Source organism: Symsagittifera roscoffensis, chromosome 1 (assembly GCF_963678635.1).
Source record: "Symsagittifera roscoffensis chromosome 1, txSymRosc1.1, whole genome shotgun sequence".
Lineage (NCBI taxonomy): Eukaryota > Metazoa > Xenacoelomorpha > Acoela > Convolutidae > Symsagittifera > Symsagittifera roscoffensis.
Window position 1 is genome coordinate 73,349,478 of NC_087062.1, and position 24,847 is coordinate 73,374,324.

A 24,847-nucleotide genomic window follows, 5' to 3' on the forward strand; every position below is an offset into this window, starting at 1 on the left:
ACCGTTGTTCGCAACGGCCTTGCAACTATTGTAGCAGCACAATAGTTGCAACTCGGAACGTTCTCTGCAATCTGCTGCTGTCTTTCAATCACGATTATCGTTGTTATCGTCAGCGCAACTAATGTTGTTGTGTTTTCTCTCTCGTTTTTTGTTAAAAATGGCCGTTTCAGCATTTCTCAGAAATGTGACGTCATCATTCGAATTTTTGAAATTTTAAAATACTAGAATATTCCAGCCCTCACCGTCCGGCCAAACGTTCCAATAACGCTCTTAGTTCTTAAAAACCACCAATCCGGAAGGCTCACTGCTAAAATTCCGAATTCTGCAGAGATTGCATTTTTCACATTCTGGTCGAATGTCACATTTAGGTTGATCCATCTGAAATGGATGAAAGCTCCACTGTCCAATAAAAAGTAACTTAACGGATTGTTCCGACCCTGTTTTTAACGGCGTTCGCGTATTTTGGGTATTTTGAGACCTAAGTATGGGGACGTTCTTATTTTCTAGAGTGGGGGGATATTTTGGTAGTAGCCTTTAAGCTGTAACGGGTTTTAGTCTCATGTCGCAAGCGAACCGAATTGGCTCCGACCGTTCTTGAGGTAGAAAAACACAAGAGATAGTGTCCCTGACTCTTGAGCCAATGGTTATAGGGCCTATTTTTCTTAAGCCTCATATGTGACTGAAGTAGGCGACTGTTACAACGCTAGCCAGTCGTTTCAGATCCTAGCTTTATTTTCCGTCGATATGTACTTCCGGGCGAACGGTACCATTTTTAAAATTCATTTTGTCACGCCAAACTGACCGTTCCCGATTCGTGAAATCGTCAGATTAGTACAGCTAATCTGCTAAAACCGCCAATTTTCACCGTCCACGGTCACAATAAAATCTTCACTGTCCACGGTCACTCTGGTCGAATGTCACATGAATTGTTCTAAATAACATTTGTAAATTGATCTTTTAACGTCATTTAGATTAGTTCATTGTAAAAATCCTGACGATGCAGATAGTTGCGAAATTTACTTTTTGGCAAAAATCACTCCAAATAAATTTCGTTTTGACGAATTTTTCTCTAACGGCATTCTGGTCGAGTGGCACACTCGGGCTATTCTTCTCTTAGAAGACCGACAAACCGGATACTTTCAGAGACACCTGTCGCATACGTATTTATTTTTAGTAGTCCATTTAACAGATTTCATTTTTTGGGTTAATGATGTTTGAGAAAATTGAAGTGTCTGGGTCAGAGTTCTGCAGTGGGGTAAGTTCTCATGCTCGGAAGAGTTTTCATATTTTTAAAAGTCAATGCCAAAGTGTTGGCAATATCGTTGACCTTGAGCAATTTAATCGGTCAAAAAACAGCAGTGTAGGTTAATTAGTTTTAAAGTTGTCTTTTAAGTGTGGAAATAGTGAAAAGCAGAAATTCGACGTGAAAATGAGCAATTTTAAGTTTATTAACTTTGTTTAGATTCTTTGACCGAAAAGATACTGCCAACATTTTGGCCTTAATTACAAATCGCAAGGTCTTTATGAAAAGCTTCATCGATTTCATCTTTCAACTGCCGACCAGTATGCTTTTATGATTCTTAGTTTCTCTGGTACATTTTACCCATATGTTTTTATTGATCTTCATTTTTTTCGTGGCATTGTTCTTTGAACATTTTTTGTTAAACCAAATAAGACCAAAGTATTTTGCTTTTGACGTTCTTTGGGCGTTTTTGAATTAAAAATTGAAATTCGATTCAAGTGTAGACAGTTGCTTTGCTGTGCTAGCAGCACAAAATATTCCGACCACGACAAAGAAGTAAAGAATTTCAAAAGTATGGAAACAATGTTGGCGAAATTCTCGATTGTTTCAAAAGTGTAAATGGCGATTTAATGAACTGAAAAGTTGCTGAGTTGGGTATTATTATAGCCAAATTAATGAAGAATATATTAATGAAGAATATATTTGCGTCAATTCAGTCTAAAAACTCAGTCCAGTTTTTCTCCACACGGACAATTTAAATTTTTTTTCGAACCCGTGCCATGGCTTAAAGAATTTTAATATGATACATATTGTTCCCTCTAACACTGCAAGGTATTTTTAGGAAATCAAATATGAGAAAAAACTATACATTCTCATAGTTTTTTCCCACTTTGTGAAATTGGCGGAACAAAAACTCTAATCATATACGCCATCAACTTGTTCTTACGCTTGCGAGTAATAAGCGTTATCAAACCGGAGTGTAGATTTTGTTTCTAGTTAACAAATAGTTTAACAAAATCAGTTCAATCACTTGTCATTCTGATATGCTCAATTTCTTGAAAACTCACATTTAACTACCAAGTTAAATTTGAGCCAAATTACTATACTTAAAGCTACATACATACAGATGCACCTCTCAAACTTCTGTATGTATTATTATAGAGTTCTGCTGAAGATTTTTCGGCTTCATGGTTGTCGACTTAAGATCTGTCGTTAAGATTCCAAATTATCTAGTTCCTGTTTGATAAAAACAGGTATTATGAAAATTTATGAGATCGTGTTTTTTTTTCTTGCTAGTTCTTTCACTCCCCTGTCTGCTTGCATAATCGCCTTGTCTCTTTCTACCTTACTTCGAAAAAATTGTGTGGGGGATTTTTTTACCCAATTTTTGTTTCTACAGTTTTCTGGAAAGTACCCTCTCAAATCTGGGATTTTGAGTTCAATGGATAGAAAAGATCGCGAAAAGCTCCACTGCTTAAGCGACTTCGCCTAATTTTTTTAACGAAAAGTTGTAACCCAAGGAAAAGGCATAATTGTGATGGTTTGAACGGTTTTCAAAGTTTTTGGCTTTTCTCAAAAACTATCCTTCCAATTATGAGATTTTAGATTCAAAAGAGAGAGCAAGTTGCGAGAAGCTCCCCTGCATTAGCGACTACGCCCAAATTTTCTGCCTCGAAAAGTTATGGCCCCCGGAAGAGTTTTTGATTTTTTAACCGTGTTTCTGAAACTTTAAATTTTTCTCGCAAAATACCGACCCAAATTTTTGGTGCAATGGGTAGAGCAGGTTGTATAAAGCGCCCTCGCAAAAACAGCTACATACAATTTTTTTGAAGCAAAAATTAATGGCCCTCGGGAAGTCAAAATTTTGATTTTTGGCCCGTTTTTTCAAACTTTGAATTCTTGACCGTTTTTCGAAAACTTTTGACCTGTGCCAAAAACTACCCACTCTAATCTGAGATTTTTGGTCCAATAGAGAGAACATGTCGTGAGTACATTCTCTGCTTTAGTGGCCTCGCCCAACTGTTTTTATACTTTGTATACTTTTTTTTACCGTTTTCGAAACTTTTTTCTCTAAAACTACCCTGACAAATCGGAGGCGGCGAAAATATGTGAACATATTGATTAATTGGATTGGATAACCCTTTTTCAGAAGAGACTTTAGAGGCTGGCATTTATGGTATTCTTAATCGTACCAAGCTCACTGGACAGCACAATCAATTCTATTCCATATTACGGTAAGCGAGAGTTACTAAGACGAAATATCTCGGTTCTGGCCTGAGCTTCAACGCCAGCGCCAAGAACCCCCTGAAAATCATTCAGAACAGTCTGATAAACGGAAGACCTGAAAGAACTAGGAAGATAATTACCTGACACGATGTCATTAATAATTCAATAAGCAGACATTGCAGTACCAACTTTAAGAGTTGCCCCCTTCATAAGCTGGAAAGCATTCTCTGGAAATTTAAATATTGAATTGAAGCAATTGTATACGTGCATCGTTTTAGAGTTTCTTGAAAGAATTGAGATCTTATAACATATTGATAATTGACGCGAAGAAGCAACCAATATCCCATCGAAAACAGAAGAACTATCACTGACTTGAGTCAAGTGCATCCATGCCAAGTATTAGAAACCCAGCTCCACTCAGTTGTTGGAATAATAGCGAGTCTGTTAGAAAATTCTGTAAAAAGAAAGAAGATATAAAAGGCAGAAAAAATGTCGAAAAAAAAGAGGCTACGCAAACAAAAACAGCTTATCAAAAGTTTTTCAAAGAAAAACGGTAACTGAATTTATGTTTCATGTTTTTGCTTGCAACTCTTTTGGGGCTTTAATCTTTATTGGTTAGAAGGGCCCAAATTGAGAGCGGCTTCCACCTTGTTATGGCGTGAAAAACAAGTCTCCGCTCAACAAAGTACACCTGTGGGGAATGTACCGCAGAATGTAAAGACAGAACTTTTTCGGGCATTCGCTGTGGAACATGGTACCAGTCAGCGTCCTGCGCAGGAATAGCCAATATAGCTTTGCTATATGGATTAATATAGCTTTGCAAAGCCTGTGAAGGGGACTACAAGAAGGCACTGCAGCATGAGTCCAACGAAAATGTTAACGAGCAGATGAAGTTGAAATCGGACAAGATTGAAGAGCAGATTGGAGACAAAACTGAACTAATTCAGACGACAAACACAGCCATTGAAAAGGAAATCGATTGAAAGTTCACAAATCTTCAAACAAACCTTGAACTGAAAATGAACAAAATAATAGAACAAGAGGATAAAATACCAGCTGAGATTAAGTCATCGTGGTCAACTACTAAATCGGTACATTACCAAAATCTGAAAATAATCATGAAGCACACCCTCGAACAACAAGAAAATGAAAAATTAGACTTAGTGAGAAAGGGAAAGGAACCTTGTACTATTCAATGTAGTGAAGGTAGTTCACACGAAGTAGTGCTTGTCTTCTCCTACCAAAAATACCCTCCGAAACTTGAAATCAGCAGATGAGCTCTATAGGAAAACAGTTGTCGCAGGATTATTCAATCAGAACTAGAGAATCTATTTAGGCTATGATTGAAAACGCAAAGAAAGGATGGAGCTGAAGCAGAGAATTTATTTACACGGTGCGTGGGCTACTTAGTCGAATCGAAAAGAAGGAGAAACAAAAGAGAATTAACGTCCAGAAGGAAGTTAATTTACTATCATCAAACCCGAGAGTCTTTCTATATAGAACACGAAGCCTTTTAAGCCTGCAAAGACGATTAAAATATGTAGATTTTCATCTCGATAATTTTGATGTCCTGCTCATAGCTGAAACTTGGCTCGCTTCTGCAAACAAAAACGGCCAGCTGATGCTTCCGGGGTCAAATAGACAAACTTTAAATGAAAAAATTGTGTTATGGTGGAGTGTGATTGCATTCAAAAACACCATAAAACATGAAAGTTTTAACTCTGATTTACTACCCGAATCCTTCAAGTCTCCTTTTTTAGTCGCAAAAGTAGACTCTAGTTAACATTATATTGCTTTTCTGTATACTCCATCATCGGGACCGTCCCTACAAAATAACTCAATCGATTATGATAAACATCTTCAATTTTTAAAAAGAGTTTTGCCCACTGACCTTAATCTTAATCGGAAAATCTGCCGGAGATCTTAACTTAACCGAAATCGAATGGAATACATACGAATCGAGCTGCGCGTACGACGAAGAATTCATCTCTTTATTGATTGATTTCAATCTGACTCAAAATTTTACTTTCAGGACTCCGAATCCTTAATACTAGGTCTCATCCTAACATCAGATGAAACTCTCAGCCCCGGCATCGAACCAGTTCTGTCCACGGAAGGATTCTCCGATCATTATTCCTTACTTTTTTTACATCAACCTAAACTAGTTGATTGCGAGGAAACAGTTAGATAATTATTGCAGCTGCTGTAACTACCACGAAAAATCGTCCGAAATAAGCAGAAACAAGCTTTAACCTAACTGCTACAGCAATTTCGATGTTACCACACACTTGTGGTATCATAACTGGATAAATGAAACCGTTGAAAGACATGCACCTAAGGGGACCAAGAGACGTCAGTCTCCCACCGTGGATAACTACCCCAACGTCGCACCTACCAAACTTGCTTTTGACGCTTCGTAGAAAGATACAAAAGAAGGGTAATAAACCAATTGAAGTTAGGGTACTTACAGCTTGAAACCAACTGTGAAGAAATGCAGTAAACTGATAGAAGAGAGTTCGAGAAAAAGCTCTTTGTGGGCAGAATATTGAATGATATCTTCAAATATGTTAAGAGTTTACAGAAAGACAACCTTTCTTTTAAAATGCCTCATAAAGAAACCAAAATAAAAGTATGTATGGACGAGACGAAAGCGGAACTAATGAGTAATTTTTCTAGACCGATTGATAGCGATAAGAGTTTTAACAGCTTTTACCGAAATGAAAACCGAAGATCAGATAGAAACTGAGCTAAAAAAATCTAAATGAGAGTAAAAATTGAGGACCTGACAAACTGCCACCTACTTTGTTGAAACAAAACTTGAAAACCACCTTTCAATCTTTGAAAAATCTGTTTTCCAGTATTAGAGGACTCAGAAAGTATCCAACAAAATTAAGCAAGTTAAAATTTCACCAATTTTTAAAGAGGGAGATAGGAGCGGAGTATCGCATTACAGACCAATCACTCTCCTAAATATTACGTCGATCATTTCAAAAAAATAATGTTTGGGAGAATAGCTAAACTGTTTCTGGAAATATTGTCTGATGTCCAATTTGGATTTAAACCAAGAAAATTAGTTATTGTACAACTTTTTTTAGCCTATCGAAGGTTTACGTAGACAAAGGAGCACAAGACCAGCACTGTCTTTTGATACTTATTGGCTTTTCCAAGGCTTTCGATATGATAAAACATGAAATTCTTCTTAAGAATGTCCTCCCACTTGGCCTCTCAAGCCAGTTTTTAGATCTCGTTAAAGACTATCTGACGGGCAGAACGCAACAGTAAAAGTTAACCCAAGAAAATTGAGCGAAAGAGCAATCACTTCAGATTTCCCCCAAGGTTCGGTCATCCCGACTATTGTTATTTCGTTCCTAGTGCTACTTTTTGCAGACGACCTGAAGCTTTGACTTCGGAGGCAATGAAAATGAGTTTGAGGAGCCTGGGTGTGACATCAACAATCTACATATCTGGAGTGTGCACAATGCATTACTCGAAAAAAATGTTGTTTTTACCGAATTAAAAAGTACAAAGCCAAAAAATAATCTTGAAAACTGTTATCGAGATGAAATTATGTTATTATTTCATCTCGATAATTTTGATGCCCTGCTCATTACTGAAACTTGGCTCACTTCTGCAATCAAAAACGGCCAGTTGATGCTTCATGGGTCAAATAGACAAATTTTAAATGAAAAAAAATGTGTTATGGCTGTGCGTGATTGCATTTACAAACACCATAAAACATGGAATTTTCATCTCTGATTTACTACCCGAATCACGCAAGTCTCCATTTTTAGTCGCAAAAGTAGACTCTTTTTAACATTATATTGCTTTCTGTATAATCCATCATCGGGGCCATCCCTACAGAATAACTCAATCGAATATGATAAATTCTTCAATTTTAAAAAGATTTGTGCACCCTGAATTTAATCTTAACCGGAAAATCTGCCGGAGATCTTAACTTACCCGAAATCGAATGGAATACATACGGAACGAACTGCGCGTACGACGAAGAACATCTTTTTATGATTGATTTCAATCTGACTCAAAATGTAACTTTCAGGACTCCGAATTCTTAATACTAGGTCTCATCCTAACATCAGATGAAACTCTCAGCTCCGGCATTGAACCAGTTTTGTCCATGGAAGGGTTCTCCGATCATTATCCTTTATTTTTCAACCTAAACTACTTGATTGCGAGGAAACAATTAGAGAATTATTACAGCTACTGTAACTACCAGGAAATATTGTCCGAAATAAGCAGAAACAAGCTTCAACTTAACTGCTACAGCAATTTTGATGTTACCACACACTTGTGGTATGATAACTGGATAAATGAAATCGTTGAAAGACATGCACCTAAGGGGACCAAGAGACGTCAGAGTCTCCCACCGTGGATAACTGTCCCAACGTCGCACTTACTAAACATGCTTTCGACGCTTCGTAAAAAGATACAAAAGAAGGGTAAAAAAACCAATTGAAGTTAGGGTACTTACAGCTTGAAAGCAACTGTGAAGAAATGCAGTCAACTCATAGAACAGAGTTCGAGAAAAAGCTCTTTGTGGGCAGAATCATGAATAGAATTTTCAATTTTGTTAAGAGTCTACAGAAAGACAACCTTTCTTTTAAAATGCGTCATAAAGAAACCAACAGAGAAGTAACTACAGACGAGACTAAAGCGGAACTAATGAATAATTATTCTAGACCGATTGTTAGCGATGAGAGTTTTAACAGCTTTTACCGAAATGAAAGCCGAAGATCAGATAGAAAATGAGCTAAAAAAAATCTAAATGAGAGTAAAAATTGAGGACCTAACAAAGTGCCACCTATTTTGTTGAAACGAAACTTGCAAAACCGCCTTTCATTCTTTGAAAAACCTGTTTCTCAATATTAGAGGACTCAGAAAGTATCCAACAAAATTAAGCAAGGTAAAGTTTTACGAATTTTCAAAGAGGGAGATAGGATCCGAGTATCGGATTAAAGACCAATCACTCTCCTAAATATTACGTCGATCATTTAAAAAAATAATGTTTCGGACAATAGTTAAATTGTTTCTGGAAATATTGTCTGATTTCCAATTTGGATTTCAACCAAGAAAATCAGTTATTGTTCAACTTTTTAACCTATCGAAGATATAAGTAGAAGTAGGAGCACAAGACCAGAACTGTCTTATAATACTTATTGACTTTTCCAAGGCTTTCGTTATGATAAAACATGAATTTCTTCTTAAGAATGTCCTCGTACCTGGCCTCTCAAGACAGTTTTAAAGACTATCTGACGGGCAGAACGCAACAGCAAAAAATACCCCAAGAAAATTGAGCGAAAGAGCAATCACTTCAGGTTTCCCTCCAAGGTTCGGTTATAGGACCACTTCTTTTTCTAATTTACATTAACGACCTCCCGACTATTGTTATTTCGTTCCTAGTGCTACTTTTTGCAGACGACCTGAAGCTTGACTTCGGAGGCAATGAAAATGAATTTGAGGAGCCTCGGTGTGACATCAACAATCTACATAACTGGAGTGTGCAAAATGCATTACTCCAAAAAAATGTTGTTTTTACCGAATTAAAAAGTACAAAGCCAAAAAATAATCTTGAAAACTGTTATCGAGATGAAAATATGTTATTATTTCATCTCGATAATTTTGATGGCCTGCTCATTACTGAAACTTGGCTCACTTTTGCAATCAAAAACGGCCAGTTGATGCTTTCTGGGTCAAATAGACAAACTTAAATGAAAAAATTGTGTTACGGCTGTGTGTTATTGCATTTACAAACACCATAAAACATGGAAATTTCAACTCTGATTTATTACCCGAATCACTCAATTCTCCGTTTTTAGTCGCAAGAGTAGACTCTTTTTAACATTATATTGCTTTTCTGTATAATCCATCATCGGGGCCATCCCTACAGAATTACTCAATCGAATATGATAAACATCTTCAATTTTAAAAAGAGTTTTGCACCCTGAACTTAATCTTAACCGGAAAATCTGCCGGAGATCTTAACTTGCCCGAAATCGAATCGAATACATACGGAATGAGCTGCGCGTACGACGAAGACTTCATCTCTTTGTTGATTGATTTCAACCCGACTCAAAATGTAACTTTGAGGACTCCACATCCTTAATACTAGGTCTCAGCCTAACATCAGATGAAACTCTCAGCTCCGGCATCGAACCAGTTCTGTCCATGGAAGGGTGCTTCGATCATTATCCTTTATTTTTCAACCTAAACTACTTGATTGCGAGGAAACAGTTAGAGAATTATTACAGCTACTGTAACTAACCGGAAATATCGTCCGAAATAAGCAGAAACAAGCTTCAACTTAACTGCTACAGCAATTTCGATGTTACCACACACTTGTGGTATCATAACTAGATAATTGAAATCGTTGAAAGACATGCACCTAAGGGGACCAAGAGACGTCAGTCTCCCACCGTGGATAACTCACCCAACGTCGAACTTACTAAACATGCTTTCGACGCTTCGTAGAAAGATACAAAAGAAGGGTAATAAACCAATTGAAGTTAGGGTACTTACAGCTTGAAACCAACTGTGAAGAAATGCAGTCAACTCATAGAACAGAGTTCGAGAAAAAGCTCTTTGTGGGCAGAATATTGAATGATATCTTCAAATATGTTAAGAGTTTACAGAAAGACAACCTTTCTTTTAAAATGCCTCATAAAGAAACCAAAATAAAAGTATGTATGGACGAGACGAAAGCGGAACTAATGAGTAATTATTCTAGACCGATTGATAGCGATAAGAGTTTTAACAGCTTTTACCGAAATGAAAGCCGAAGATCAGATAGAAACTGAGCTAAAAAATCTAAATGAGAGTAAAAATTGAGGACCTGACAAACTGCCACCTATTTTGTTGAAACAAAACTTGAAAACCGCCTTTCAATCTTTGAAAAATCCGTTTTCCAGTATTAGAGGACTCAGAAAGTATCCAACAAAATTAAGCATGTTAAAGTTTTACCAATTTTTAAAGAGGTAGATAGGAGCGGAGTATCGCATTACAGACCAATCACTCTCCTAAATATTACGTCGATCATTTCAAAAAAAATAATGTTTCGGAGAATAGCTAAACTGTTTCTGGAAATATTGTCTGATTTCCAATTTGGATTTCAAAAAAAAAATCAGTTATTGTACAACTTGTTTTTAGCCTATCGAAGATTTACGTATACAAAGGAGCACAAGACCAGCACTGTCCTTTAATACTTATTGACTTTTCCAAGGCTTTCGATATGATAAAACATGAAACTCTTAAGAATTTCCTCCCACTTGGCCTCTCAAGGCAGTTTTTAGATCTCGTTGAAGACTATCTGACGGGCAGAACGCAACATTAAAAGTTAACCCAAGAAAATTGAGCGAAAGAGCAATCACTTCAGATTTCCCCAAGGTTCGGTCATAGGACCACTTCTTTTTCTAATTTACATTAACGACATCCCGACTTTTGTTATTTCATTCATAGTGCTAGTTTTTGCAGACGACCTGAATCTTGACTTCGGAGGCAAGGAAAATGAATTTGAGGAACCTCGTTGTGACATCATCAATCTACATAACTGGAGTTTGCAAAATGCATTACTGCTTGATCCGAAAAAAGTGTTCTTTTTACCGAATTAAAAAGCACAAAGCCAAAAAATAATCTTGAAAACTGTTATCGAGATGAAAATATGTAGAGTTTCATCTCAATAATTTTGATACCCTGCTCATTACTGAAACTTGGCTCACTTCTGCAATCAAAAACGGCCAGCTGATGCTTCCTGGGTCAAATAGACAAACTTAAATGAAAAATTTGTGTTATGGTGGTGTGTGATTACATTTAAAAACAACATAACATGGAAATTTCAACTCAGATTTACTACCTGAATTACTCAAGTCTCCATTTTTAGTCGCAAAAGTAGACTCTAGTTAACAATATATTACTTTTCTGTATAATCCATCATCGGGACCGTGCCTACAAAATAACTCAATCAATTATAATAAACATGTTAATTTTTAAAAAGAGTTCTGCACACTGATCTTAATCGGAAAATCTGCCGGAGATCTTAACTTACCCGAAATCGAATGGAATACATACGGAACGAACTGCGCGTACGACGAAGAACATCTTTTTATGATTGATTTCAATCTGACTCAAAATGTAACTTTCAGGACTCCGAATTCTTAATACTAGGTCTCATCCTAACATCAGATGAAACTCTCAGCTCCGGCATTGAACCAGTTCTGTCCATGGAAGGATTCTCCGATCATTGTCCTTTATTTTTTTACATGAGACCTAGACTTATTTTTTTACAACGATTTACCTAAACTACTTGATTGCGAGCAAACAGTTAGATAATTTTTGCAGCTGCTGTAACTACCTCGAAATATTGTCCGAAATAAGCAGAAACAAGCTTTAACCTAACTGCTACAGCAATTTCGTTGTTACCACACACTTGTGGTATCATAACTGGATAAGTGAAACCGTTGAAAGACATGCACCTAAGGGGACCAAGAGAAGTCAGTCTCCCACCGTGGATAACTACCCCAACGTCGCACCTACCAAACTTGCTTTTGACGCTTCGTAGAAAGATACAAAAGAAGGGTAATAAACCAATTGAAGTTAGGGTACTTACAGCTTGAAACCAACTGTGAAGAAATGCAGTCAACTCATAGAACAGAGTTCGAGAAAAAGCTCTTTGTGGGCAGAATATTCAATAATATCTTCAAATATGTTAAGAGTTTACAGAAAGACAACCTTTCTTTTAAAATGCCTCATAAAGAAACCAAAATGAAAGTATGTATGGACGAGACGAAAGCGGAACTAATGAGTAATTATTCTAGACCGATTGATAGCGATAAGAGTTTTAACAGCTTTTACCGAAATTAAAGCCGAAGATCAGATAGAAACTGAGCTAAAAAAATCTAAATTAGAGTAAAAATTGAGGACCTGACAAACTGCCACCTATTTGTTGAAACAAAACTTGAAAACCGCCTTTCAATCTTTGAAAAATCTGTTTTCCAGTATTAGAGGACTCAGAAAGTATCCAACAAAATTAAGCAAGGTAAAGTTTCACCAATTTTCAAAGAGGGAGATAGGATCCGAGTATCGGATTAAAGAACAATCACTCTCCTAAATATTACGTCGATCCTTTCAAAAAAAAATAATGTTTCGGACAATAGCTAAACTGTTTCTGGAAAAATTGTCTGTTTTCCAATTTGGATTTCAACCAAGAAAATCAGTTATTGTACAACTTTTTAGCCTATCGAAAATTCAAGTAGAAGAAGGAGCACAAGACCAGAACTGTCTTATAATACTTATTGACTTTTCCAAGGCTTTCGTTATGATAAAACATGAATTTCTTCTTAAGAATGTCCTTCCACCTGGCCTCTCAAGACAGTTTTTAGATCTCGTTAAAGACTATCTGACGGGCAGAACGCAACAGTAAAATATACCCCAAGAAAATTGAGCGAAAGGGCAATTACTTCAGGTTTCCCCCCCAAGGTTCGGTCATAGGACCACTTCTTTTTCTAAATTACATAAACGACCTCCCGACTTGTTATTTCGTTCCTAGTGCTACTTTTTGCAGACGACCTGAAGCTTTGACTTCGGAGGCAATGAAAATGAGTTTGAGGAGCCTGGGTGTGACATCAACAATCTACATATCTGGAGTGTGCACAATGCATTACTCGAAAAAAATGTTGTTTTTACCGAATTAAAAAGTACAAAGCCAAAAAATAATCTTGAAAACTGTTATCGAGATGAAATTATGTTATTATTTCATCTCGATAATTTTGATGCCCTGCTCATTACTGAAACATGGCTCACTTCTGCAATCAAAAACAGCCAGTTGATGCTTCATGGGTCAAATAGACAAACTTAAAATGAAAAAAATTATGTTATGGCTGTGCGTGATTGCATTTACAAACACCATAAAACATGGAAATTTCAACTCTGAATCACTCAAGTCTCCATTTTTAGTCGCAAAGTAGACTCTTTTTAACATTATATTGCTTTTCTGTATAATCCATCATCGGGGCTATACCTACAGAATAACTCAATCGAATATAAACATCTTCAATTTTAAAAAGAGTTTTGCACCCTGAATTTAATCTTAACCGGAAAATCTGCCGGAGATCTCAACTTACCCGAAATCGAATCGAATACATACGGAACGAGCTGCGCGTACGACGAAGACTTCATCTCTTTATTGATTGATATCAATCTGACTCAAATTGTAACTTTGAGGACTCCACTTCCTTAATACTAGGTCTCAGCCTAACATCAGATGAAACTCTCAGCTCCGGCATCGAACCAGTTCTGTCCATGGAAGGGTTCTGCGATCATTATCCTTAATTTTTCAACCTAAACTACTGGATTGCGAGGAAACAGTTAGAGAATTATTACAGCTACTGTAACTAACAGGAAATATCGTCCGAAATAAGCAGAAACAAGCTTCAACTTAACTGCTACAGCAATTTCGATGTTACCACACACTTGTGGTATCATAACTAGATAAATGAAATCGTTGAAAGACATGCACCTAAGGGGACCAAGAGACGTCAGTCTCCCACCGTGGATAACTCACCCAACATCGAACTTACTAAACATGCTTTCGTCGCTTCGTAGAAAGATATACAAGAAGGGTAATAAATCAAAGGAAGTTAGAGTACTTACAGCTTGAAACCAACCGTGAAGATATGCAGTCAACTCATAGAACAGAGTTCGAGAAAAATCTCTTTGTGGGCAGAATCATGAATAGAATCTTCAAATTTGTTAAGAGTATACAGAAAGACAACCTTTCTTTTGAAAAGCGTCATAAAGAAAACAACAGAGAAGTAACTATGGATGAGACTATAATGGAATTAGTGAATAATTATTCAAGACCGATTGATAGCGATGAAAGTTTTAACAGCTTTTCCCGAAATGAAAGCCGAAGATCAAGTAGAAAATGAGCTAAAAAAATCTAAATGAGAAAAAAAATTGAGGACCTGACAAACTGCCACCTATTTCATTGAAACGAAACTTGCAAAACCGCCTTTCATTCTTTGAAAAATCTGTTTCTCAATATTAGAGGACTCAGAAAGTATCCAACAAAATTAAGCAAGGTAAAGTTTCATCAGTTTTCAAAGAGGGAGATAGGATCCGAGTATCGGATTAAAGACCAATCACTCTCCTAAATATTACGTCGATCATTTCAAAAAAAAAAATGTTTCGGACAATAGATGAATTGTTTCTGGAAATATTGTCTGATTTCTGGAAATATTGTCTGATTTCTGGAAATATTGGCAGATTTAAGTAGAAGTAGGAGCACAAGACCAGAACTGTCTTATAATACTTATTGACTTTTCCAAGGCTTTCGTTATGATAAAACATGAATTTCTTAAGAATATCCTCCTATCTGGCCTGTCAAGACAGTTTTTAGATCTCGTTAAAGACTATGTGACGGGCAGATTGCAACAGTAAAAGTAAACCCAAGAAAATTGAGCGAAAGAGCAATCACTTGAGGTTTCCCCCAGGGTTCGGTCATAGGACCACTTCTTTTTCTAATTTACACCAACGACCTCCCGACTATTGTTATTTCATTCCTAATGCTACTTTTTGCAGACGACCTGAAGCTTGACTTCGGAGGCAAGGAAAATAAATTTGAGGAACCTCGGTGTGACATCAACAATCTACATAACTGGAGTGTGCAAAATGCATTACTGTTTAATCCGAAAGAAAAAAGTTATTTTTACCGAATTAAAAAGCACAAAGCCAAAAAATGATCTTGAAAACCTTTATCGAGATGAATGGCAGACAAATCCTGCAAAAAAACTATCCAAAAGATGTTGGACTTATCTTCAATGAGAGTCTTAATTGATAGATCATGTTAAGTTCAGAGTGAACAAAGCAATCAATTGTCTATTTTAAATGACATGAATTACGTCGAAAATTCTCCCAATATGGAGTAAAGCTCACTTGTATTGAGCCATTTTGAACCCAACTCTACTTTCATCAGAACGCTGGGAACTTAAGAAATCGAATTTTTATCTTTTTGAGGAACTAAGTAAGAAGATCATGAAATGGATTTGCGGTGATATAGACTATAAAGAAGCAATGTGAACTCTCAAATTTCAACTCCTAAATTCAACCTCACTACGAACTCTTTGAAAAACTCAATAAATTTAAACACGGAAAAATTGTTTTTTTTTGTGTGTGTTTTTTATTGTTTTATCGTTTTTCCACTTCCTTCTTCAATTGTAACGTTGTTCGAAGTCATGTCTGTTAATTTTTGTTAGTGTCATGGTGCAATCATCCTTGTTGTATTGCAAGTGGTGCGAAGCTCAGCTTCGCCTCTGTGTCATTTGACTCAATCTTTTAAGCGTAGCAATTTCATTAGGAACTGTTGCCAAGTGACGAGCAATCAAAACAACTCAAAGAATTTACGACGAAATTGCGAAGAATAGACGCTGATGAAGAAAAGTTGGCATCAGTTTGGTTGCAACTGGCAACTCATGTCAATCCTTTACCCGTGGACACTTGGATGGATATTTTAACATTTACATTGAGATCCTTAAAGAGCTCAGAGTCATCGCTACGCGTAAAGAAATACGTTCTTCATTTTTTGAGCAGAAATTTAAATAGCCGAATCATTCTAAACGAGCAGCTATGGGTGAAAATTATCAACATAATGTCGGTTTTGGTAGACCATTTTGATCTTTCTGATAATGCAAGTGATTTGAATATAGCAGTGCAAACGTTTCAATCGATTTTCGTGGAAGTGTTAACTTTAGAAGGATGTGATGATATGTTGCTGCTCATTTATAAAGTCATGAAAAGTAATCCAAAATTTTTTGTTACTGAAGTGCGTATTCAATTCGTGGAAATTCTCATTGTTCACCTTCGCCTTTATTCAAGAATTGGCTGTGAAAAACGATTCCTTATATCCACTGACATTTTTGTTGACCTTCTGGAAAGCCAACCGTATTTATTTTCTTTAGAAAAATTAAAGGATGTCATTTGCCTCATCGAAGAGTCATGCACTCATGAAGCTACCGTGTTAGCCGTACTATTCATCACTAAAATTATCAGGACTGATACTTGGGGGTTCATTGCCCTACGATTATACAATGCATCTTTGAAGCAAAAATCAGTCGGTACAGTGAAGGCTCCTATGATTGAACTGTACTGCAGTATTATTGACGATAATCTTTTTAGTCTGAAGGCAAGTTCAATGATCTGTGATACATTACTATGTTTAATGGAGCGATTAGATCTCGGAAATAGGACTATTGACCAGTCTGCTGTTAGAGTTATATTAAAGCTTATGAGTTCGGGAGAAAGAGATTTTTCCGACTGTTATCAAATTCTTGCCATTTGCTTAAGAAGAGAGAGCACAAGCGCGAACAAGGTAATTTCTGAGTTTATGCCAAATGTCGAATTGTTTTTCGCAAAACAAATTAATCTTATGCGCAACAGTAGCTCTGAACTGAACATTTTGAACTTAACTGAGACTGTGGATAAAGGTTTATATGTAGTTTCACTTCAATTCCTGGTTCAAAGCTTTGATTTTTTGTTTCTTTGCAACAGAATTGTTGATTGCAAATGGTTGAATCGACTTGCCATTTACATTGAAAGGTTTCAAGAGCCTGTGATTAAAACGGAGCTTGACCGTTTAAACAAACTATTTGGACATATGTCCCAACTGATCAATTCTAAAACTGCTAGATTGAACCGGGACGACTTAGGAAGAGTTTTCTCACAACTAGTTTCGAAAGTTCAATGGGAAAGATTACTAGATGAACACGCAACGTTAGTTTTGACACTCTATTTTGATGTTTGCGAAAGCTTCTCACATGAGTCCAAGGAAATTTTGATGTCCTTCGAAAAAAACCTTAGTGATAGTGACTTCCGTGGCTCTTCCTTTGAGAAAAAGTTCTTTATGACTACTTACCTTCAACGAACGCTTGCCTTAAGCGAAGTCATTGTCGCAGATTGTTTGCAGGGTCACGATAAATTCTGTCAAATGATGTTACTTTTTGACGCTTTGATTAGATTTGGAAATGCGCTGATCGATTTCGGGGAGCTAAATTTCTGGTCTCCGGAGCTTTACGTGAATTTGACCCAGTTTTCGACACAAAAGAAAGTTTTGCAATTACACCTGCTAGTTTCCGAATTATCGAATTGTGTATTAACTTTCAAAATTGAAAGTCTCTTAACTGTTGGGCTGAAAATTCTTTTTTGTTGCTTTCGAGACCAGAAAGATTGGAAGATCTTCGAAAGTGTGGTTAAGAGTGTACCGCCGTTCTTACAACATCAAGAAATCGTCGAGCAGGTCTTTCAGCAAAAAGTAGTTGGATCATCTCTTATTGAAAGCGGTGAAGATACAATTTCTCTTGGAAGAACATACTTAGAGCAACTGGTCATTAGTCTCTGTAGTCTGGCTGAACTAACGACAACAGGTTTCAAATTGAGGTTTTTCCCGAATGCTGAAAACTACTCTATGTATGTAGACTCATTTGGGTCGTACAGGAGTTCTGTGTTCCAGTGTCTGATATGCCTTGTTACTTTTCCACTGGGTGTAAAATCAAGAAGAATCATTGACTGTTTTGCCAATGCGATTCAAGATTCCAAATACGGAGTGAGTTGTCTGTGCGCTCTTTCGGCCTGTTTCCTTGAATGTCCTCAGCTATGTATAAGATCTGTTCCCATCATTCTGTCCAATATTTTTAAGGTCAAGAGTTCGAGGACAATGTCGGTTCCAGCATTGGATTTGATTTTTATGCTGTCTCAGGTACCCACTTTGCAGCACAATTTGAACACCGAAGACCACAAACAAATTCTTAGTGTAATTTTGCAGTTCGTTGATTATGAAACGTACTCAAAGTATTGTGTAGAAGTTGCTCTGAACCTAATTTGCGTTTGGTTCCTGAAGTGTCGTGTCGCGTATAGAGTTCAGCTTAAAAAACTGATTTTAAGAGAACTACAAAATCGTATTGCCGGAATTCAGCAACGGCTTAATCACGCAAATCATTCCAAAACGGCTGCCAAAACTACTGGGAATGAAAATAGTAGACATAACCACGCAAATCAAGAAACCAGCCGAGATAGTTTCGAAGCTACAGAGAAGATTACAACTAAATCCGACACAAATTCGAGTTTAAGTGAAATTCTGAATTGGCAATTAGATGCCCTTGAGGTTTGCATGGATGTAATAATTAAACACGTTTTTTGCGAAACTCTTTCGGAGCCTAAGCGGTGTGAGATTAGTAAGTTCTTGCTTGAGAACGGACAGTCAAAAACCTGGATTGTAAACAACAGAGTGGTTACTATAACAACAAGTGGAAACATCAGTAAATTACAAGAGAATGGCCTTTGTTCTGAATGCAACGAGAGATCAAGCGAGAGTTTGAAGGAAGAGCCGAAGCCAAAGACAGATCGACAGAGACATAAATCGACTCCTCAGACGCCTCATGGAAAGAAACCAACAGAAAAAAGCACCTGCATAGAAAGCAAGCGACAAAGATTACCTTCATTTTTGAATGCGATAGAGGAAGTCAAACACTGTTCTTGCTGGATCTCACGATGGGCAGAAGTGTACGTCAGGACCCCCACTGGGAACCTTTCCTACCTCTTTCGCACCCAGAGCCAGGGTGGCATGGTTCCATTAGTCTCTAGTGATTTTGGACTGGAAAACCTAACCTCACTTTTGTCGTCTGTTTCCACGAATGGCTCGGACGGAAAAGACATTAGAGTAATGTCAAGCTGTGATGGAAGTACGGAGTTGGGAGAATTGACTGATAGCGCTGAGTTGGAGAGTATATCTGACGGAAGTACATTTGTCATACCGAGCTTCATCGCCCGCCAGTCGATATTAGGAGCTGCATGGTGGAAGCGAAGAGTTTCGTTTGATTTTTCCAATTTGCTCAGGTCTCGTTCTCTTGACGATTTAACCGCTGATGATATGAACAACGGAAATAAAGCTTTGACATCGTTGCAACAAAGTCAGACCCAGAGCCGACGCGAATCCAAAGAAACACTAGTAAAGAAACGACATGCATCATCTGCAGTAACAACGGGACCACTTGTAATTCGACCTAGGCAAAGAACTTTGACAAAGGGACCAAATACCGAGACAAAATCCTCCAATTTTGATTTCAGTAATCCAGCAACTGTGTTTTACCAACTTTTCGGGACGCTAGTTCAGCAACCTAGCGAACGAAGTAAGATTAGGGATGGTTTTGAAAAGAAAGAATTCAACCCAATTTTTTGTCTTCCCGAAAACGAAGATGCCAAAGAGGAGATTAATTACCTTGACAATTGGCTGCCTTTTAACACGCACAAAGTTGGCGTTTTGTATGTTGATGAAGACCAAGAGCAAGATGAACGTGCGGTTTTGTCAAATATTTGTGGAAGCGACCGATACACCGATTTCATCAGGGGTCTGGGATCGGTTTTATTTCTCTCCGAATGCAACAAGGAGCAGAAAATATACAATGCAGCCCTGGACAAATCGATACAGGAAAGAGACGGAAAGTTAGCCATTTGCTGGATCGAAGAACTCTTCCAGATTATGTTCCACGTTTCAACTTTGATGCCGACTCCGGACCCTCAAGATGACGCGGACTGTAACAGGAAAAAAGCTCTCATAGGAAATGATGCCGTTCTCATCATTTACAACGACAGTAAAACACCTCGACTGACGCAGCCAATTATCAAAACAGAGTTGAATTTTGTGAGTATAGTAGTCACGCCTACAGACTCGAAGCGCAATTGCGTTAAACTGATTTGCAAGTCGGAATTAGAACCTTGGGTTCTGCATTCATCCCGTGAGGAAAAGATTGTCTCCGACTGCAACCTGGCCATGTATGTCCGTCAAATGGCCTTACATGCTAGTATGGCATGTCATGGTTACTTGTTCAAACAGAAAAATTTGGACTACACGTCTAATTGGCAGAAAAGGCTGGACATCATTCGCAAAATGAAAAGTAACTTCGCTGTTCCAGATGATGTTCTCCAATAGTGGTGCTTTAGCTTAATTTTGAAGTCATTTCACGTGAATCAATTTTCATAGATTATCTTTGAGATTTTTATAGTCTCCTTTCTAGTTTTAGACTTATATTTCGGGTTAATTATTGCAATTTAATTTTTTACTGTCTTTTTCTTGAAATACGTGAAAAGAGTGAAATAGGATTTGAATTTTAAGTTTGTTTTCAAAATATTCATACTCATGTTTTCAGATGTGCTGAGCTGAATCTATCATGAATCGATCTGAAGTTTTAACGTCATCTGAGGTGTCAGAAGCATCAACATCGCATAAAGTAGAACCTAGAGCTCGACTGAACAAAGCAGGTGACAGACGGGGTCTTCATAACAATCACTACGCCCTGCCGAAAATCAGTGAAGATGAAGAACAAAAGTTCACCGATCAGGATCTAGACCATAGTCTGCGAACTAAAAAGTTCAAATTCAATTTGCAAGGTTACAATGTGAGAAATTTTATACATGCTGTTATTAAAAGTCCCTTGGTTCAAGATTTGTTAACTGAAGAGTTTTTGGCTGGAAAAGAATCATCCGAATCAATGATTCCAAAGTCAGAGAAGACCGAGTTAGGCGATGGGGAGCCTGAAGCAAAGGCGATTCTGACACGATCACAAAAGCGCAAACTACCTAAGGAAGCTACAGATACAGATCCGTTTTTGGCTTTACTGCAGGAGAAATTTCCTGCGAAGCGTGAAAAGATTTCAGTCGAGGACCAGATGTTTCCATTTGGCGAAGAATTGGAAGACACAGACGATGATGACGATTATTTTCCTCCGGAGTACGAATTACCAGAAGCGTCTGAGCTTTTCGCTGACTTGGGTTGCAAAGACCAGTCGAATGTCGAAACAGCGGAAAACATTGCTTCGAGAACGAGAAAACGTCTAAACCTGGAACTAGAAAGCATCAACAAATTCGAGCTCCCCATGACGTTCGATGAACTTGAAATGGGTTGCACTTCTAACGGTGGATGTTTGTCCAATTTTAATCAGGTTGAAACGTCATCTTGTAATGATCTGAGTTTTTCGGCGCCGACTCCTTCTAGTTGTGCGGACGAAGACGACGTAACATGGAGACAGTGGCTACAAGGACTGCTATCAGAAGGTGAAGTGGAACACATGCCTCAAGAGTCGGACAACGATTCAGATCCAGACTTCGACTACAATCTTTGTGTCTATAAATCTGCATGGAAAGAAGATGAACTAGAAAAGGTTAAACGGCAGTTCGAGATTCCGCAAGAAGAAAAAGAGTTTTTGGTCCAAGAAGCTTTGAATTATTTGGGAATCACGAAAAAAGTAGACGTTCCTTCGATATGCCGAACTCTAGTATTGCCAAAAATAACGTATTCGAATTCGGTTAAGACGAGAAAAAGAAAGTATGATGATAGTTTGACCTTGGAATTGTTGCAGAGCACTTTGAAGCAACAAATGCAGATGTTTGTTCAGTTGTTAACTCAAAATTTTCTACTTTGTTACACGTTGAAAAATTGGAAGCATGTCTCAAATGCAAGTAGACAGATTGTGTTAGATCTGAAAAGGTGCAAAAAAGACGTTTTCGGACATATTTCAGTAATAAATTTGGAGTTGGCATCCAAAGTTGTAAGTTTTCCTTTCAATTACGAAATTCAGTCGAGAGTTGGAAAACTTCCAAATCAGCTTCTTCGTATTATTGTACACTCTGAAGTCTTCATGTACAGGGAGTTATTACCATACTGTTTCTTCAGACCTAAGAGGTTTAGTCCTTGTGAAGAGAAGGGCAACACTTGGCTCGACCCTGAAGATTGTGCCATTGCTTTAGGCATGTCAGATTTTGCTATGATTGAGTCCGCGAAAACGGGTCGCATGCTGTTCTCAGTAAGAACTGTTGCCGACCTCATATGCCATCATCTGTTACCAACCAGAAATCCACAGCGAATTTTACGGCGTTACTATTTTTTACGCGAGAGTGATATTCCTAATCCAGTCAAGTACCTAGAAAAATACAAAGAGTTACCTGTATTGCCTACAGATGTTGCGTGGATATGTGATGAAGAAGTTAAACCTCCTTATAAAATGCAGGTTGCTCATGCAGAATGGCCCTTGCCGATGTGGATGCAAATTTTGAAACACATTGACGAAGATAAAGGAATGAGTTTCGTAGAAAGCATTCAGAAAACATTAGTAGACTTTTCAGACCAGCTGCGAGCAAAATTCGAATCAACACAAGCTTCTAATAGTAGTTGTGGAATAAACGTGGAATTAATTTTGGGAGAAGACAATAATGAAACTTCGCAAGTTGACAGCGACAATGAAATGTCTGACGACAATCCAGAAAATAGTCACTCAATTTCGGCTGTTAATCAAGAAACTCTGAAGTATCCTCAAGAAAAATCACGAAACGAAGAAGACGAGCGTCCAAATGTAGTTCTGCCCACATTTTCGAGCTCACCCAAAAAGTTCCGGAAGAGTCCAGCCAAAGTGATCAGCGATAAATTGGTCCGAAAAGCTATGAAAACTTCAATTGGATGTTCGCCTAAAAAGATTATCAAGATGAGTTCACCTACAAAATCAACTAAAAACTTTCCAGATATTGTCAAAACGTCATCAGATGCCAAAGGTCAAATAGCAGCAAATAGGTTATCGAATTTTAGCAACAATTTTGGATCTTCGAATGATACCAATGTACAAAAGCGAGTGATTAGACGTCGAAAAAACTGGCAACAGAGCAAGAAGAACTACTCGTCAATGGTTTCATTTACGAAGCAAAGTTTCAACCCAGAACCGACACCAGAATTGGAAAGCAGAATTCAAAGCATGCGAGAGGAAATTTTGCTGAACATGCTCAATGGCCTTGGTCAAGAAAAATACGAAACATTTCTCACATTACTATCACAGTTGAACTTAAACGACGAAAGTTCACATGAAAAAGTTCGTGAAATCAGCTTGATTTTCGAAGAATATCCGAAACTTTATAGAGAAATTGCCAAACTGGTGAACGTTGAAATATCATTACTTCTTGGATTATATTTTGAGTTCCGCGCTTTTGAAAGAGCAAAACTGTTTTTGCAGAAAGTTGAAATGTGTTCAAGTGATAGTCCGAAGTTGTTCAACGTTATTTTGGATACTTTTGCGTCAAGTTCGATGGACGAAACTTCAATTTGGAACAATGTCACGCCCTTACTTGAGTTTAACCCGCTTCTTATTGACGAATTTAGTTTGTTTTTCAAAGACCAACCAATTCCTGATTTATTACGAGGACCGTTTGAAGAAATTATTGTCACTGAGAGCAGTGATTCAAAATCGGACTTAATTTCTTCTTCAACCGTATCGAGCAAAGAAAAACCGGCGGACCCTGTTTTTGAAGAATTTGTTCTGTTGGACGATGATGACGAGGCTATGGTCCGAGAGCGAGCTGCGCGAAAAGTTGAGAAACGCTCGAACCGAAATAGTTCGGCTCAAAACGCTTTCTTGTCCAACTGTATTGTGAGGGATTTAATGTGTGCCAAAATGGAACAACTAACGACGGGTAAAGTTGAGGTGGCTGCAGTTTCAGCCAAGAAAATGAAGAGACCTGCAACGCCACATACAGCTGCTATTTCTGTCCCGTCTCAGACGTGATTACACAGTGAACGAAAACAATATTTGATGCTCTGTTTGTTTTTGTTATTTACTATTTAGACAACTCGTGCATTAAAGCATCGATTGTCTTTTGTCTCTTGTAATTTTTCTTTTGGTTATCCCAAGGAAATAAATTGTAGATTAGCAAAACAGCTTATTTTGCATTTAAACAGTTCGTGTAAGTACGTTGAATAAATTATTTGAAAAGTAATGTAATGTATGAAAGTAAAAGGTATTAGGCAAAATACACGGTAAGCCAATAAAATCCCCATTTTCGTTGAATCTCGAGAACACGTTTAAACGACTAAATTATAAGCATGAACTATAGATTTTAAGATCATATTGAATTGATTTTGATTGAATATTGAATTAAGAAGTTGTTTAATCAATTTCGTTGTAGTTTTACGAAAATATTTAGTTATGCGGAGATTTTCTCAGTATGTGGGACTGATTTGGATGCTCTACAGCTCGAAAAGTGATGCTCTAAAAGTGGAAGGGAATAACGAGTAATTGAAGAGATCCGAAAATTGTTCACATGGTTCATATAAAAAGTGTTACATGTCTTCAGATCCGGTTTGAGAGATGACTAAAGGTACCACTTCGTTTGGTCAGAGGAACCACAAGGTGCACATGACGTGCAGAAGGTGTGGCAAGAGGTCCTACCACATCCAGAAGAAGAAGTGCTCCTCGTGTGGCTACCCGGATAAGAAGATGAGACGCTTCAACTGGTCCGAGAAGTCCAAGAGGAGGAGGACCACCGGAGTAGGAAAGACCAAGC

The 24,847-nt window shown here is 37.6% G+C and overlaps 2 protein-coding genes across 3 annotated transcripts; both read left to right on the forward strand.

The window, feature by feature from the left end:
• Positions 1-1,207: 1,207 nt before the first annotated feature.
• LOC134848636 (uncharacterized) lies at positions 1,208-20,585 on the forward strand. Of its 2 annotated transcripts, none has more exons than XM_063866157.1 (2): positions 1,208-1,255; positions 15,834-20,585. In XM_063866157.1, the coding sequence occupies exons 1-2, from the start codon at positions 1,208-1,210 to the stop codon at positions 20,454-20,456; spliced, it is 4,671 nt and encodes a 1,556-aa protein (XP_063722227.1). In that variant the 3' UTR covers positions 20,457-20,585. The 2 variants fall into 2 exon arrangements, with proteins under 2 accessions (XP_063722227.1, XP_063722233.1); XM_063866163.1 differs by lacking the exon at positions 1,208-1,255 and adding an exon at positions 3,418-3,477.
• A 92-nt stretch (positions 20,586-20,677) lies between these two features.
• Positions 20,678-24,641, forward strand: LOC134848650 (GON-4-like protein). Its single transcript, XM_063866171.1, has 2 exons — positions 20,678-24,247; positions 24,488-24,641. The coding sequence occupies exon 1, from the start codon at positions 20,695-20,697 to the stop codon at positions 24,067-24,069; it is 3,375 nt and encodes a 1,124-aa protein (XP_063722241.1). The 5' UTR covers positions 20,678-20,694; the 3' UTR covers positions 24,070-24,247; positions 24,488-24,641.
• The last annotated feature ends 206 nt before the right edge of the window (positions 24,642-24,847 follow it).

Coding starts and splice junctions, on each gene's coding strand:
- LOC134848636 (XM_063866157.1), top strand. CDS start 1,208: ATGATGTTTGAGAAAATTGAAGTGTCTGGGTCAGAGTTCTGCAGTGGG. Junction 1,256..15,833: donor GGTCAGAGTTCTGCAGTGGG/GTAAGTTCTCAT, acceptor CAATTTCATTAG/GAACTGTTGCCAAGTGACGA.
- LOC134848650 (XM_063866171.1), top strand. CDS start 20,695: ATGAATCGATCTGAAGTTTTAACGTCATCTGAGGTGTCAGAAGCATCA.